Source organism: Gymnoscopelus microlampas (assembly GCF_963454915.1).
Source record: "Gymnoscopelus microlampas genome assembly, chromosome: 12".
NCBI lineage: Eukaryota > Metazoa > Chordata > Actinopteri > Myctophiformes > Myctophidae > Gymnoscopelus > Gymnoscopelus microlampas.
This window is the reverse complement of record NC_139949.1, coordinates 30,602,575-30,621,196: the sequence shown is the minus strand read 5'-3', so window position 1 is coordinate 30,621,196 and position 18,622 is coordinate 30,602,575. Positions and strand designations below refer to the sequence as shown.

At 37.8% G+C, this 18,622-nt stretch overlaps 2 protein-coding genes across 2 annotated transcripts; both read right to left on the bottom strand.

Moving 5' to 3' along the window:
* Positions 1–3,239: 3,239 nt before the first annotated feature.
* Positions 3,240–4,261, bottom strand: LOC311057290 (olfactory receptor 51I1-like; the record flags this gene model as incomplete). The annotated part of the gene is made up of 2 exons (XM_084074243.1): positions 3,240–3,254; positions 3,392–4,261. 2 exons carry the CDS (start codon positions 4,259–4,261, stop codon positions 3,240–3,242), a joined length of 885 nt encoding a protein of 294 aa, XP_083930369.1.
* Positions 4,262–7,759: 3,498 nt separating this feature from the next.
* LOC311057289 (olfactory receptor 51I1-like) lies at positions 7,760–8,696 on the bottom strand (the record flags this gene model as incomplete). Its single annotated transcript, XM_084074242.1, has 3 exons — positions 7,760–7,771; positions 7,956–8,105; positions 8,352–8,696. The coding sequence occupies 3 exons, from the start codon at positions 8,694–8,696 to the stop codon at positions 7,760–7,762; spliced, it is 507 nt and encodes a 168-aa protein (XP_083930368.1).
* Positions 8,697–18,622: the final 9,926 nt, after the last annotated feature.

The following is an 18,622-nucleotide window of genomic DNA, read 5'->3' as shown; positions in this document are numbered from 1 at the left end:
AGAATTAAATATTTTTGGCAGTTATGTATCTTTTTATGTGCTTTGAACTTTGGTGATTAGTTTTGGTGGAACGCACTATAATATTCTTGAAGTTACAGTTTCCTGTTGATATGCATGTAAACACATTATGATGATGGTGGATAATGGCGGTAGAAGCAAATGTGAAAAAAACTAAAAGATACACAAAAAGAAACCTCAAAATCCACTGGTGGTATCCTTCAACCTTAAAGGATGGGTATACATATCGGACACATCTTGATCCACAGCCATAGTGTGTACTGATTTGCGTGAGTTAACAAAATCTGTAGTATTAGCAAAACAGTATTTAGCAAAAATGGCGGAACATATTGTCAGGCAGAAATGGGTGTGGCCTATATTGGGAAATGTTTAATGTCCAAGGAATCTGAGGGAAAAATATTTGACTGTATAATCTATGGTTCAAGAGTTATAGGCCAAAACATGAAGCGCCCTGTTATAGGGCCACCATGGGGCCATTTGGAAAAATGTGGGGCAGAGGTTAACTGGGAGTGTACATGCATTTGTGCAAAGTTTAACGCAGATTGGTAAAACAGTGCCAGAGATGAACTGTTCACAGACACATACACAAAAGAGACATACATACATACAGATGGACGGACAGACAGACAGGAGCGAAAACATAGTCTCCGACCTTCGGCCATCTCTGGTGGAGACAATAAGAATCAGCAGAAACGTGATAATATTTCAATACTAAGCTATCAGTGGGGTTGTGCTATGGCCGATTATAAATGATGGGAGTATGGAATGGGTGTTATATGGCATCATCATAACGTCTGGGTTGAAAAACAGTGAACCTATCATTTAAGTGAAATAACAACAATGATGATGTTTTGGCTGTCCCCAATGTTTTGGTATGCATGAGTGTATGGTACAATTATGCGTAGGCTGTCTGTTCTAAAAGTGCACAGGTTGTTTACATTAACAGTGAACGCACAATGTTTTGGGATATAAATAGAATTGTAAAATAAGTGCTGTGCCTCAGTGGTTGTGAATGTACACTGTACAATGTACGATTCCAAGATAGAATATGTGCACAAAATATTCTTCAAGCCCAGGGCACACAAATACTAGAGACCATCTTGTGACGGGATCACACTAGTCAATTGGTGTGTACTGTATGGTGCAATGAAACACATGACATTCATGGACGAACCATCATACACGGTACAGGTTAACCTATGGGAGGGGTCATACCTCAGGTCTGACAAAAAAAATATTATTGCCTCCTTGAGCTCTGGGTGAAGATTGAAGGAGGAACACGGTATGACAGTATACTGATCAGTATACTGATTGGGGGGGCGCTAAAAGGTGTTGAGGTTGTTGATGAGGTACTGATCAAATAGTTGAAAACCCTTTTTAATCAACACTACGGTTACTGAGAAATTCTGTCAATAGACATATAAACACCCCACAAGATGAAAAACAATACCAGCCATGTTGTTGGGACTGGTAATAAAGACTGGCAATAATAAGCCAGTTTTGTACATTATAAAGCAATGATCAGAATATTTGTCTATTTTTGTATGCATGCTGTCTACCCAAATGTTTGTAAATGGTTTTGTATTCCTGAGTGTGTGATCTGGAGACAGCTGGCATCAACCTCATTTCACATTGTGTTTCTAATGTTTATTTTACCTTAACCACTGACAGTTATTTTTAAGTGTTCTCTGGAAAATGTGAATAATGGTATATATGAACTCTACAAAGTACAAGCATGCTTTGTATAATGGAAACAGGCCATGCCATTTGACATTGAGGTATACAGTATTCTATGCTATACCACATTGTAACTAACTTACCTTTTTTTTTTATCAAATAAACTATGGCATGGTCATACAATACTTGAACTCATTCACTAAATGTTCTCAGTCCTATGTTGTATTCAGCACAGTTAAAATGCAGATTTATGAAGAGTGAATCAAAGCTACAAATCAAATTTGTGCTGCCAAAATGTCAATTAAACTGTAAAGCAGTGCTGTGTGCATTTCAATTTTATGAAATCAAATCCTTTGTGGAACATATATGTGGCACTCAGAAGAGGAGGAAGGATGGCTTAATGTAAGTTATTTAACGTAACCCTAGTTTATATGAGAGTACTGTCGGCAAAGAAAGCCCTCTAGGATCTATCAATATTGGGTTCACCCCTGCATGACAGTGCTACATTGCATACTTTCCATGCCCTCCTAGCGAGGTTCCCACTCACAGCATCAGACACAGCAGTATCAACTGTACAGACAACATTAACCACCATTAACCTATAATATCCCCATTTTGTATATAATGTAAAATACTGTATGCATATAAAGTACAACATATTCACGTGATATACAAAAATCCACGATAAAAAACCTGTTCAATCAAAGTGGCCTCTCAAGAAAAAAAGCACATGCCTCCATTACCACATCCTTAAATTATGATGCCCTTAAATTCATCAATGGATATTTCTCAAAATTGTTCAACAGTCAACTGCATCAGAATCACTAGAGGTAACGCTAATTAAAACAATGAATATGTTTACATCATACGTTTTTAACTTTGAACTTTGACATTACTAATGTTTTTAATATTGGATAAAGCTATATGGTTAGCTGATTGCAGTGATATTTGTAAAGACCCACCAACACAAATACAATAATGTCTGTTTAACAGCATACACTGTTGATTATATTTGAAAGGAATTTGAAAATGTGCATTTATTAACAATAAATATTTAGGTAAATTAATATAAACTCCACACTTCGCTCATTTGAAAGACATAGGAAAAACATATTATGCAGAGGAGTCAAAGACAGCCCTCAAAACAAAATGCAGTTAAAAGTAACCACATGTGATCAAAATAATTTAAATTAATTAATTAATGAATCAATTAATTCACCACAATAACTACAAATCTACTGATTTCTGTTTGTATTGATTTCTCTTGTTGTATTTTTGTCATTCTGCTGTAGATTTGTTCAATTGCTCTGACATAGGATAAGTAGAAGTCAGGAGAATTACCAGAACACCACTAATCAATCAAATTAAAATTATCATTTTGCATAGCAAGCAGGATAAATACACATACAATTTTGAAAACATGCATGTTCACATTTTTAGTTGCTTTTAAATATTTACTAGTTTTCAGTTACTACAGTATGTACAATGTTGGAAAAGGCTACTTGTTAAAAATAAAATAGGAATACATAGTAGGGTTAGGTACATTAGTTAACAACATACTGTACACACCACACCACACCACACCACAACACAACACAACACAGCAAAACAGTGATCTTGGCTACTGCTTTGGTGTTAGACTATTTATACCATGGAAAGATTTAAATAGTCTTATTCTTACAGATTTTAAACTCACACCATACATCATTGGATTAAGAATGGGAGGAAAGATCAAATGGTACAAAGACAAGAACACCTTGATTCCATAAGGCCAATGGCTTATATTGAATCGACTCTGTATTATTTCAAAAAAGCACCCCACAGAGAAGTTTACTAATGCAAACAAGTGTGGAACGCATGTTTGGAGAGCTTTTTGCTTTGATTCTTTGGATAATAATACACATATCTTCAGGATGTGTATGTAAGAGTAAAATGTTGTGATTAGCTGTGGAAATGTATATACAGCTACAAAAACTAACCCTACAATGTTCAGGACAGTTGTATCTGTACAGGAGCGTTTTACCAGTGCATAATTGATACAGTATAACTTATCGATGTCTTTCTCACACAATCGTAACTGAATTGTTAAAATGGTAAAGATAAGAAATGCAACAACGGGATAAAGCCAAGTTAAAGTTATTAGTTTACACACTCTACTCAGTGACATGAGTGTATGATACTGCAGTGGATAACATATGGCCACATACCTATCATAACTCATTGCTGCTAGAATTGTAAATTCAACAAATGCATATGTATGTATGGCAAAAATCTGTGTTTGACACCAAGGTAGAGTTACCTCATACGAATTTGACAACACAGTGCTCATTACAGCTGGAAAAAGAGCAGTGCCTCCATAGAGCCCATTTGCAGCCAAGTTACAAATAAAGTAATACATTGGTTGATGCAGTGCCTTTTCAATATAGATCACTCGAATCAATAGCAGATTTTCAGCAATAATGGAAATGTATAAAAGTAAGAAAATGCAGAAATACATTGGCTTTTGAGCTTCCATTCCATAGTATGCAGAAAGCACGACTGAAGTTACTGCTGATGAATTTTCCATGCTGTGATAAAACTGATAAAGCTGTGAAGACTGAAGAGTATATATTATGCATAGCCTACAATGTATACAAAATGTATTTTGTCTTCGATGAGGGTGATGTCCCCTCCACATCTTAACTGACATGAAAATCTTTTATATTCTTCACACAGTAGACTTCATCTCTACTGAGATTCAGTCATGTTGTTTTCACAGCATTCCAATAACGTCCAGGCAGTAATTTCTCCCTAAAGAGCTGGCTGGATAGCAACAGTTGACATTTTTTCCTATTTTGTTTTTGCTGCTCTAGTTGTTCATATTTTTCAAACTGTGTGTTCCTCCTATAGATTATATGTAAATGTATTATTTTATAGCTTTTATTGTATTCTCTCTGCTATACCCCCTTCCCCCCATATGGCATGCACACACGCACTAAATCAATCAGTCAATGAGTCAATCAAATTATATTAATCTCATGTCTTTTGACAGTTAAAGGAATAGTTCACCCAAAAAATGACTCTCTGCTATCGTCCCTTCCCCCCATATGGCATGCACACACGCACTAAATCAATCAATCAAATTATATTTATCTCATGTCTTTTGACAGTTAAAGGAATAGTTCACCCAAAAAATGACTTATTTTCTATCAATTACACACCCCATGAAGCCTTGAATTCATGGAGATGTTTTAGTTTTTGTCGCATTCCTAAGCCAATACTTTGATGACCGGTGGAAAGATGCAGTCTGGTCCGGTAGGAGACTCAAAGTTCACACTTTGAGTCTCCTACCGGAGCTGCCGCCGGTCATCAAATTATTGGCTTAGGAATGCGACAACATTTTTTAACATTTCCATGAATTCAAGTCTCCATGGGGTGTGTAAAAAAGTCATTTTGGGGGTGAACTATCCCTTTAATAACAAGTATAGGGCGAACCTTTACATAAACTTGTACATTTGGAGATTAAGTTAGTACACTAACTTCTTAGTTAAAGCACTTCAATAGCCATTAGTGGCACTATTGATCACAGGAAGTGCAGAATGACTTTGAGAGTAACTCCCAGTACAGCCATTTCTGCGCTTTTTTCTAGTTTATTTTAGGATGGCGTCGATCACATGACCAATGTGATGACGTCACCTCTCCCTTTGTAAGTGAAGAAGCTCGGCCCTAGAGTTCATTCTTAGGACAAACACTCTTCCTCATTGTGTAGCAAGAAAGGTGTTTCATGATTCAAAAAACCGGGGTTACATACGTAACATTTAGTTTTGTGTCATCCGACTCCTAAAGTCACTCATTATGGGCAAAGGCCATGCGACCTGCCAGCTCCCCTACAAGGGAAAAACTCCCCCAAGGGAATACCATGCCGAGAGTTCACACTCAGAACTGAATGCAACAATGAGGGCACAGTCACATCCACCTATCCTTGCTGTCAGGCAGAAACCAGATAACTCCATTTTTCCGCTTTTGCATTTTTTTGTCCATAAATCAGTTCTATTGAACACCCTTTAGGTCTGTGTGTTGATTAAAAAATATTGAACCAATGAAAAGTATTAAAAAGTGCTTCTGAAACAAAACCATCTAACTCCATTGGATCCTCAAGCTTTCTGCTAAACCAGCTAACTCCACCAAAGGTCTAGAGGTACCAGAATCAAGTGAAAAATCATTTGTATATTTTTTTCCTATTGAGATATAGCCATTTTAAGCTACAGGCAGCCATTTTGGACACCATCTTGAAAATGACGGCTTTCCGGGACGTAGATTTTGGTAGACTTTTATTATGTTATTTAGTGTGCCCAATACTACCAGAATCCATTGAAAAACCTTTTGTATCAATTATTTTGGGGTTAAGTGATATTTTTTCATATATTGACTCACCTAAATGCAAATACATCATCCTATAATCATATTATGAAACGGTAGGCCTACTCCATCAGCTTAAGCCCAAAAAAAAATTAAACTTGCAGACAGTTGTAAACAGCAAAACAAACAATGGAACTAATAGTGTAACATGTAAATGTCACAGCTTGCAAATGACAAATCCATATGAGAACTAAATAAATAGTTAGATGAATCAATTAATCAATCGGGGGGGAAAATACATATATATTTGTTGTATTATTATTTGTATTAATCAATAGATCAGAACTGGGCTGGCCAATCGGGAGGGGGGGGGTCGCCACTGTGTGTATGTCTTTGTGTGTGTGTCCCTTGATTGTGGGATCACATCAAGGGTTTACTTAGTTCCATTTCATATTTCAATCAGTTTTTCAGACACTGACCTTGGCCTTTCATAATGACCATATACAGTAACTAAGTAAGTATTACTCAGAGTAGTCATCTTGAGTTATCAACACAAGCAATAAAGGAAGAGCAGAGTTAAGCAACAAGGAAAAATGAATTCAAAACAAATATGGACCTAACTGTGAATTAATCCTAAACATAAGTACTTTTAATTGAGATAAAATGTATAATGCTACCCAACTCTCTTCTGAAAGTGCCTGATGTTAGTAGATTGGTGATGATATAGGAGCTAGTTACACTACTCATATCTGAAGCAAACCCTGTAGGAAATATTGAACTGTGACTAACCTTTTTAAAAATCATGTTGACAGACAGAGACAGGCAGACAGACAGACAGACAGACACAGACTCACGACCCATATAGTTCCATGCAGTAAAAATGATTAAGTGCATAGCTAAAAGATAGGCCACAGAACAAAAATGCCATTAATTAAAGTAGAATGAACTGCATTTGAGCAAAAATAATTCAAACTGATCTTCTTCACTACAAATGTATTCATTGCTATCCATATTGCTTGTTATTGCTCTATTGCTACACATTTTGATCCATTCAACTGCAATGCATAATCATAAACGCCAGAAGTAACAGTGCATGAGAAATTTGTGAAAAATCATATTAGATACAAAACAATGAAAAACATGTTTACATCATTAGATGGTTGTTTGAACTCGTTTTTTAATTGACTACATGTTTAATATTGGATAATGCTACTGATAAAATGATTGCAGTAATATTTGCAAAGACCAGCCACACAATTGAAACAATGTCCAACAGCGTAATTATGCTCATCATATTTATATCTTAGAGGTATTTGAAAATGTGCATTTATTAACAATAAATATTTAGGTACATTAATATAAAGTCCAGTTAGTCCATCCTTCTCTTCTATTGTTCATTTGAAAGACAGAGGCAAAAAGTATATGCAATTAGCCACATATGACCAAAACGACTTAAAATCAATACATTGATAAATTAATCACAATGAATACAAATATATTGATTGCTGTTGTGGTGGTATTGACATAGGATATTAGTAAATTACAGAATTTCCACTATTGTAAATGAGAAATTTGTGAAAAATCATATTTTCTCCGTGCAAGCAGGATAAATACACGTATGCATATTTACATTTTTTGTTGCTTTTAACTTTCAACTAGTTTTCACTTACTATGTGATGTGAAGTTGTAGATCGGCTATTGTCGGGTTAACCAGGATAATTGTTGCCTAATGTTCACCCTAGAATAGGAATGTGTTTAGTTAACAACATACAAAACAGTGATCTTGGCTACTGCTTTGGTTTTAGACTATTCATTCCAAGGAAAGATTTAAATAGTCTTATTCTGATAGATTTTAAACTCACACCATACATTATTGGATTAAGAATGGGAGGAAAGATCAAATGGTACACAGATAAGAACACCTTAATTCCATAAGGCCAATGGCTTATATTGAATCGACTTTGTATTATTTCAAAAAAGCACCCCACAGAGAAGTTTACTAATGCAAACAAGTGTGGAACGCAGGTATGCAGAGCTTTTTGCTTGGATTCTTTGGATAATAATGCACATATCTTCAGGATGTGTATGTAAGAGTAAAATGTTGTGATTAGCTGTGGAAATGTATATATAAATACAAAAGCTAACCCTACCCAGTTCAGGACAGTTGTATCTGTACAGGAGCGTTTTATCAGTGCATAATTGACACATAATATCTTATCGATGTCTTTCTGACACAATCGTAACTGAAATGATAAAATGGAAAAGATAAGAAATGCAACAAAGGGATAAACCCAAGTTAAAGTGATTAGTTTACACACTTTACTCAGTGACATGAGGGTGTGATACTGCAGTGGATAACATATGGCCACATACCTATCATAACTCATTGCTGCTAAAATTGTAAATTCAATAAGTGCATATGTATGTATGGCAAAAATCTGTGTTTTACACCAAGGTAGAGTTATCTCATACGAATTTGACAACAGAGTGCTCATTACAGCTGGAAAAAGAGCAGTGCCTCCATAGAGTCCATTTGCAGCCAAGTTACAAATAAAGTAATACATTGGTTCATGCAGTGCCTTTTCAATATAGATCACTCGAATCAATAGCAGATTTTCAGCAATAATGGCAATGTATAAAAGTAAGAAAATGAAGAAATGCATTGGCTTTTGAGCTTCCATTCCATAGTATGCAGAAAGCACGACTGAAGTTACTGCAGATGAATTTTCCATGCTGTGATAAAACAGGTGCTGAGAAGATCCTATAATATTAATAATATACATACATAGTACAATGCATACAATATTGCATTTTGTACAACATGTATTTTGTCTTCGATGAGGGTGATGTCCCCTCCACATCTTAACTGACATGAAAATCTTTTATATTCTTCACTCTTCATCTCTACAGAGATTCAGTCATGTTGTTTTCACAGCATTCCAATGACGTCCAGCCAGTAATTTCTCCCTAAAGAGCTGGCTGAATAGTAACAGATGACATTTTTTCCTGTTTTGTTTTTGCTGCTCAAGTTTTTTCAAATATTTTTAAAACAGGTGTTTTCATCAGTATTAGATCATGTGTAAATGTATTATTTTATAGTTTTTATTGCATTCTCTCTGCTACCCCCCCCCCCCCCCCCATATGGCACACACACACGCCCGCATCAATCAATCAATCAATCAATCAATCAATCAATCGATCAAATTATATTTATCTCACGTCTTTTGACAGTTCATAACAAGTGGAATAGGCCGAATCTTTACATAAACGAGTACATTTGGAGATTATTTTTCCAATTATACTTAATTAATAGAAGTACACTAACTTCTACATGAAGCACTTAATAGTCATTAGTGGAAGTGCAGGCAGGACGTGGCCAAATGGCTCGAGGCGCTCAATTTTATTTTATTTTGATAGATTGATTGATTGAATACTTTGTTAGCAGGGTTGTTAACAGTACAGGTAGTACAGTCAAAGGTTATGCTAAAAGGATAACACAAAAAGACCCAGTGGGCTTGTTTCCATTGTGGTCCATCCACTCAATTTGTCAGTAATTGGCTGGCGTAGATCGAGTGACCATGCGTGATGAGTCAGCTATAGTTTTGTATCATCTGAGTCTATATTTACCCATAAGTCACTAGTTATGGGTAAAGGATTTGGAAACTTCCCATGCGACCTGCCAGCTCTGGAGGTACTGAACCCCCTATACAATGGAGAAAACCCTACCGGGTGTTCACACTCAAACCCAAAAGCACCAACGAGGGCGCATCAAAACTATGTCAAGTGAGGGAATGCTGAAGGCGACACCCAACTTGTTGCAGCTCATACTGGTGCACACTGGTGCCCTTAAAAAGGGTCCAGGACGTCGCCATTCCCTAATGGAATGAATGCGCAGTCATTCCAGCAGGCCACACCCAGCCCTTGCTGGAATATGCCAGACCGATAGCATCCACTATCCAGTGAGAGAGGCATTGCTTAGTGAAGGGCGTACCCCTGTGAAGTATCACCCACTAAACAAACAGGACTTCCCGAGACCCTAGGCCCCAGATTGCACTGTATTTGTGCAAAGCTCTGACAGGGCAAAGTTTATGAAGGGGTTTGCGTTCCTGTGATCTGCACAATGCAATTTCCTTGATCACCTGCGTGACAGCGCAGCCGGTACCAGCGGAGCTCAGCCCTACAGTGCAGGGCACAGAGGGCACCAGGCATTTCCCTCTGCATCAAATAGTTCAACCAGGTGGCGACCAAAGCATATCCAGATCAGTCCTATCATCCCGTGATGGGGGGTCTATCTACTCTGTGTCGCAGGGTGTACCCCAGACAGAGGATCCGCCCCAGCTCCAAACTCCCGGAACACAGGTTGCTGAGGGTGAGGGGAGATGCCACCTGCCCCAAACCATCTGTTTGTGAGCTAGCATGAACCATCAAGCTATGGCCAGGCGCACCAGATCCCCTGTTGAATGGAGCATGAGGGTCTCTCCACACGACACCATACCCAGAAGGAACACACTGGAGTGTCCCCAAACACCGGACCTCGATGAGCAGGGACGAGAGTCGCCCCTGACCCGTCCAAGCAGCCATCGTCTAGTGGTGGAGACAGGCTTTGCTGAGACAAAGTTCACGCTGATAGTGCCCCAGAAGATTTTTTTTAATTAAATACAAAAAAACGGATAGTCCCAATCCTTGATTCTGATTGCTGTCTTTTAGTGATAAAAGACAGTATAATGTACTCCTTAGATCAGCTTAGGGGAGTCTGCAGAAGGGATTGCTTTCCAATGATTTTTGAGCTATTGTACATACGTGGGTAAGGGTGAATGTGTGTGTGGTCTGAAATGAATAACAATAAAGAAAAAAATATATCATAACATGAGCTCAAGCATTTATGATGCAATCACTAGCATGTAGGCTATCTGCACAGTGTCATAAGGCAAAACAATAGGCACTCACTAAGTGTAGCAAATATAAACTCACCAAACTGTCCAAATGTTGTAAAACACAGCAAATAAACTGTAAAGTAAATAAATGTCATCATCACAAGTAACAAAAATACACCATAAAAGGTTCGCAAACGAACTGCAGGCAGTGGGGAGCTAAACAGCACTAGCCAAATTAACAGGTGTTGTCAATTAAACATATAAAGTCGCATAAAAGTAATATACAGAGTTCCAGATATAAATAAATACCTAATCAACAACTTGGACCTAAAATAATGTACTTACATCGTTTCATAAACGCACAAATCAAGAACATCAAGGAACAATTGATCAGAAACACACAAAGCTTGCTGTGTTTGACGTGCTGCATGTGTCACTGCACTGACAAAATAGGCTTGTCAGTGGGTAATACCAGGCCACTAGGCGTCGCTGACAGGCTTTCTGTACGGTACCCACACTGGTGAAAGCTTTTAAGCTTAGAGTGTATACCTTCCATGCTAACGTTAGTGTTTGTAAGCAGCGTGTCATTGACAAGTTTGTTGTTTTCTTTTAGGTTTCCTGGACGCATTCCCTTTATTGCAATATGCAACCAGTGAGTTGAGTTTGACGTTGGCATGTTAAAGCCGAAAGAGTGCGTTAATAAAGCCACCAGTAAAAAGAAGTTCTACTGACTAGTTTTTAGCTGAAGGGAGTTACATCTTAGTTGCAATGAGATTGAGCTAACAGTTAAGTTTTGTTTCTCTATGTGTTTGTTTGGGAAAAGATGTCTAGCACACGGCCATCTGGCTGAGTAAACAGGCAGTCAGGCACTATAGTTTCTCAGGAAGTTGCTCTTCCTGGTTTGTCTCGGGAACTACTTTCTTGTAGAAGTTGTTCGTGACAGTGTAGTGAATATTATTGTTAAGAACTGTTTTACTTGGAAGTCGTGTCTACCTATGCCCCTCAGCTATTATAAAATATACGATAAACTGTGACCTCTAGTGGCTTATTGCTTTAATAGGGGGGTGGAAATCATGGGTGACAGCAGCAGCAGACGCATCAGTTTAAGACCGTGTGGGGAGCCTCACAAAGTCCAACCCTTGTCTGTTCTCTGTTGCTCCTTATGCTGTTGAGTAACTTGAGTTGTGCTGGTCGGTGATGTAAAAGTAGTTGGGCTACTGACCAAAATATAGGGCAAAGAACAAATACAAATATATCCTGAACAATTAAAAGGACAGGGTCCGACGGCAACAGTCATGATCAATTTTTAGGCAGAATGTTAAGGCAATTTGACACATGGTCTGCTAGAAAATGGTCTGCCAGCACAAACCACATATCAAATTCCGCCCCTTTCCTGCTCAAGATTCTTGAATTGTCTAGTGAAAGATTGATAGATAGATAGGTGAATGATAGGTACTGTAGGTAGGTATAGGTAGATAGATATTAGATTAGCATAATAGCATCCCATTGGTCATCTCAATAATAATGTTTTACCTGAGTTTACATGAGACTGTGTCAATCAAGTCATTGGACACTCAGTACCCCTAATCTATTTGGACACCCTTATTACTATGGTAAAACTGTCTTCTGTCTCTTTCCCATGAGTTACTTATTTCTTAATTCTAACAATGTAGGTCTTGCACAGCACATACTGTACTGTATATATTTAGGAAAGGTCACAGAAGGGCAAAACTGCTGCATGCATCTTAACATGTTTATATACAGTATTTTTTATTGCGGGGTGCAATCAACTTGAAACACAAGCAATCTTATTTTCCTTTTTCAGTGCAGTGTCATTTTATTGTGGCATAAAAACAAAAACAAACCTGCTATCACAATAATTTGGCGTATTTATTTATATATAAATACGTATAGTATAACAAAAAAAAGAATACATTCTTGCTGTAAAAGGGAAGAGATGAAGAAACCAAAATAAGAGCAAAATAAACAAATCAAGTATATAGTCAGTGCTGTTACAGGGTTGACATACAGTCATATACCATCTCAACCCACCCTCAGGCCCTCTAAATATCTCAGCACCAGACCCCATGCCCGTGTGCCTTATCAAACACCCTTCTACTTCCTGCCCTTTTGGAATCTAAGCCTCTTCACCTAGCTTTCTCAGCCACATTTCAAATGATGGCACTGCACACCAGTCCTTTTTTTTTGTCAATACAGCACCCAAATATACCGGCCAGTTTGCACTTCCAGAATACAACGCAGCATCATTTGAAGACCCCAGAATGGCCACATGAGGATAGGTTACCCACTGTTTGTCTAATGGTTTTGTGTAGAAGTAAAATACAGAGGACTAGAATGTGTGGAGGTTGGGATATGACCAGAATTAATGGCTGAGTGTGCCATCTTGATTTTGGATAAGATGAAAGGAATATACAGTACTGTTAAAAAGAAATGTAACACCTTAAAGTATTATAGCAATAGGAAGTATATACAAAGATAAACAATAAAACAAAAAAACATTTAAAGGGTAAGACCACTTTGGTAGAGGTTTGGGTTGTGTAGTTACCTTGCCATGATGTAACTCCAAAGGTGGGCAAGAAATAAAAAATAATTGTTCCATTGATTAGAAATTGATAATTCAAAATATGCTCCTCATTGACTTACATTGTACGGTAAAACCGCTCTCAAAGTCACTCTTTTTGCACAAAAACGAACGCAAACAAAGTTGATTCAGACAATATAGAACATCATCAAACCCAGTACTGTTTTTTTTTTAAATAAAAATGTCAACTTCCTGTTGATTTTGCCATTTTTAATAAGTAGAAAACCCGGACTGGATCGGCGGATCCGGATCCAGATCTTCAAATTGTAAAATCAACAGGAAGTTGACATTTTTATTAAAAAAACAAACAGTACTGGGTTTGGTGATGCTCTATATTGTCTGAATCAACTTTGTTTGGGTTCATTTACGTGCTAAAAAAGTGACTTTGAGAGCTGTTTTACCGTACAATGTAAGTCAATGAGGAGCATATTTTGAATTATCAATTTCTAATCAATGGAGCAATTATTTTTTGTTTCTTGCCCACCTTTGGAGTTACATCATGGCAAGGTAACTACACAACCCAAACCTCTACCAAAGTGGTCTTACCCTTTAATATAATAAAATAATGCTGATTCATACAGTAGCCTATTTACACAGCAGTGTCCCTTTTCTTCTTATGTTGGTACCCTCCTCGTTTTCCTAAAGAATAGATTAAAAATCTTATCTCTTATGGCTTTAGTTCCGATTCCATAGAGCACTGGATTGGTAACTGCAGGAATTATGATGAAATATATAGAGAGCATTATCATCACCTCTACAGGTGCGTGATTCATCTCAAATCTGCTTTGTATAACCTCACAAAGCGCACCAATGGTATAATTCATAATGGACAATAAATGTGGAACACAGGTTTTAAGAGCCTTAACTTGAGAGTCTTTTGATAATTTCTTGCACACTCTGAGAATATGCACATAGGAAAAAATAACCATTACCACCTGAGGAGCCATGAGAAACAAAAGGGTTATGAGGCCCAAGGTACTAATGTGAGAAGTATTAGAACATGCGTTTTTGACAAGTTCAAAGTTCACACAGTGTAATTTATGTATGAATCTGCTGCAAAATTTCAGTTTCAAAGTTAAGGTGAAATAAAAAAGGAAAATGAGGCATGGGTATAGCCATGCCAATGCAACAAGTTTGCATACTCTTGACACAGACATGATGGTGTGATAATGTAGTGGATGGCATATAGCAACATATCTATCATATCCCATAACTGCTAAAATACAAAATTCAATACATGCATATGTGTGTAAAGAATAAATTTGAGTCAGACAGCCTTTCAGAGACATTTCATGAGTCATGGATGTAAGCAGACTCATAGTTGTGGGCAACAATGCAGTACCACCATATATTTCATTAATGGCTAAATTACATGTGAACAGATTCATGGGTTGACGCAGTTCTTCATGTTGGTATATCACATAAATCAGTAGCCCATTCAGAAAGATAATCATGATGTACAGCAGGAGAAATATAGTGAACTGTACATATTTGTAGTTTTCCATGACAGCGTAAGCAGTCATCGTGAATGACGTCACTGTGTTATTTTCCATGCCTGAGTTAAATTCTGAAAATGAATTAAAATACAAGTTGTTATAACACAAAGTACATTTTGACAGTGAAATAGAAATATGGTAAATAAAAGAGAAAACTTAACAACTTATCATACGTAGTATTGTAATGTGTACAGTAGTTTGAAGATTAGTACAATATGAGTACAAGGACTCATTTGGAATTACACTCAATAATTGCATAGCCTTTTGAGTGTGACATTAAGACAAATAAAGATCAATGTATTAATAAGCAATAGAACCTTTGGCTTATCGTGTTAACTAAAACTATCAAAATGACAAAAACTAGAATTGAATAAAAAACATTTTAACTGAAACCTCACTTTAAAAAATATATATAACTAACTAAAACTGTATTATGTGTTTACAAGACTAACACAATCATAAAGAAAATGTGTTAGTTTTAGACTTGTCAATATTTCATACATAAGACTAGTATTTTGTTTGGATATGAAATACATCCTCCAATGTGTTTGCTGTACCAGTGTTAACCGTGAAAATATATTTTAAAATGGTGTGTTTACCCTTTATGACCTTTTTGAATATCACTCCTGACAAATACCCCACATCACAATAAAGAATTAAAACGAACACAAAAACTAATAAAAACTGAACTAAAACTAAGCCTTTTCAAAAATAGAAACTAAATGAAACTAGCAAAACCACTTTAAAGACAAAATAAAACTAAACTGAAATTGAAAACATGAACTAATGTAAAACTATAATAATATTGATCTCAAGTTGTTGGTTTGAAATGCAGTAACATTTCAAAACCTTAATGGGGGTTATAGTACCTCACTGAAGGTCAACCCTCCTCTCCATGTGGTCATATCGGCCAGAGTTGACGTTTTTAATACTGGCTACAGCTGAGGAGTCGAAGGTTGATGTCATCGGCCCAATTGAGTGTTTCATCATTCCCATACAGAATGTGTTTGTTGTAGTTCTAGTTACCGTTACCTATTAATACCCAAGTGTGATACTTAACCAATAATACACAAGAGAGTCCTATTCCATGAGATTTGTACAGTAGCAGGCCAGCACCCCTTTGGGCACCGGCCTTCTCAGGCACCACGCAATTTGGGAATGATGCAAGTCAGGAATACATCCCCACCCGTTTGTGCAATACTCCTTTATCTGATCAAAAAAAGAAAGAAAATGGTCTGCCAGCACAAACCACATATCAAATTCCGCCCCTTTCCTGCTCAAGATTCTTGAATTGTCTAGTGAAAGATTGATAGATAGGTAAATGATAGGTACTGTAGGTAGGTAGGTAGGTAGGTAGGTAGGTAGATATAGGATTAGGTAGATATTAGATAAGCATAATAGCATCCCATTGGTCATCTCAATAATAATGTTTTACCTGAGTTTACATGAGACTGTGTCAATCAAGTCATTGGACACTCAGTACCCCTAATCTAAAATATATTTTTCATAACGCCGTTGGACCATGGCATGGCATGCATACTCCTTGGAGGCCAGAGCAGAACCTCAGCCCCAAAGTTTTCACATCGGCCTGTTATAACGCCACAAGGAGGCCGATTTTTGCAAACACACAACTTTTGACATTAATCTTACTCCTATTTTTCATATTCCATCCTGATTGGCCAAGTTCCTCCACCCAAAATGTGCCCGACTATAACACTATAATGTATAATAAATAATATTCACTGGAGTCGCTCACATATGGCACCGGTGCGCACGTGTCCCGTCCCCACAGTGAACACACACACGCGAACCCACACACACGCACGCACGCACGCACACACACACACACACACACACACACACACACACACACACACACACACACACACACACACACACACACACACACACACACACACACACACACACTTTTAAGCACGTTCTCTGTGTGTGCTTGTGGCAGATGGCAAAAGTGTAACACAGTGGTCTATACGGATTCGACGCATGCGCAGTTTGATCATTCATCCCATAGCTCCCGGGGCCATCCCACAGCCGTAACCATGGTGACATTCTTTTACATAAAAACGCTAATAAACAGCTGACATTTGGGGAAAGCGAAAAACAGGCTTCGGTGTTCCGTGCACATGCTGATGGTCAATGGCTGTGTGCAAATGCAGATGAATTGCTCCAGGCACTGAGGAGAGCCGGGCAGAAGATATTTTGGGCTCACCACCCACACAGAGGTTTGGTTAATTATAGGAGGAATAGACCATACCCGTGGGGGTATATGTGCACATGATTTGGCAACCTGGGAGCCAGCAAACACAAAAACGCTAATTGATAGGGTTAAAATATGAACCCTATAAATAGGGCTGAGCCCAAGAAAGATGAAGAGATGGTTTTCGTTCTAAGACAAGATTCCAAGATTTGACCAGTCGACATAAAGAAATGAGAGTCAGACAAGAACGGATGTAAGTCCAAGGATGAAACAATTCTGTATTGCTGAGCGTGCAGCCGTGCACACAAGGACACAAAAGGAACACAGACAGAATGGATACAGAAATCTCCAAATATCTGCATAAATACTGGGTGGGCATGCATTTCCAACTTGCATCGTTCCCGAGTAGGGCACCAGTCTAGTTTATGTTTTAAATATAGTGAAAATAGCCCATCTAAAATCTCACAACGCATTGCATCGTAATTCTTTTGAAAAACATTATTTATTTATTGTCTGAAAAAGAAAATATTTAGTTTTTTGTTTTGTTTTTTGGGGGAACGTTTTTGAAAATCTTTTGAAATAATTTTGCGAGTTTAAAAACTCCCGACTCCGACCCATCGTTTGGGAACCACAGCCCTAGAAGGTTCAAATAGCACTGGTTGCTGAAGTCCGATCTTTTGTCTTGTCAAGATCCAGGTTGTCTTGTCAACATTGGTTGAGAGCCCGCATTAACTTCCCGGATCGCTGGCCTAGCAGTCCAGGCACTTCAACGTAGCCTAACGGCGCGTCGCGGGTTTGAGTCCCCCTCGCAACAACCTTTGCTGCGTGTCTCTCCCTATTTCCTGTCCATCTTCACTTAAAGACGGGGTGCCGTGATTTTCAGTGATCCCCCCCCAAAAAAACATAATCATCAGGTATTATGGTTATACTAGGAGGAAGATTTTTTTCAAAAAAGTGTACAGAAAGTGTTTCTCTCCAGTTCATTAAGTATACCTGGTTCTCACCTTAGCACCTCCTCCACCACCTTAGCACCACCCGCCTGTCATAGTCCCTCCTCCTCCTCATGCCCACACCTGTTGTGTTATGATAATGAGGGGGAGGATATAATTTTACTGTGTCATTAAAGTGCTGTTTTTCTATTGGCACGTTTGACCCTCAAGGTTTCTGCCTCAAGGAAGAAACTCAAAATAGTCAGAGAATACATAAAACACCATAAAAACACCACCAGGGGGCTTAATGAAGTTCTATCAACCTCATAGACACATGAAAAACAGAAAAAGTGCAAAATCATGGCATCACCTCTTTAAAACTATCAGTAAAGGCAGAAAAGCCAAAAGCTAAGCTCAAAGCTCAATGAAATTGACAGGTTGGGTTTCCAATGAAGGAAGCCGCCGCCACC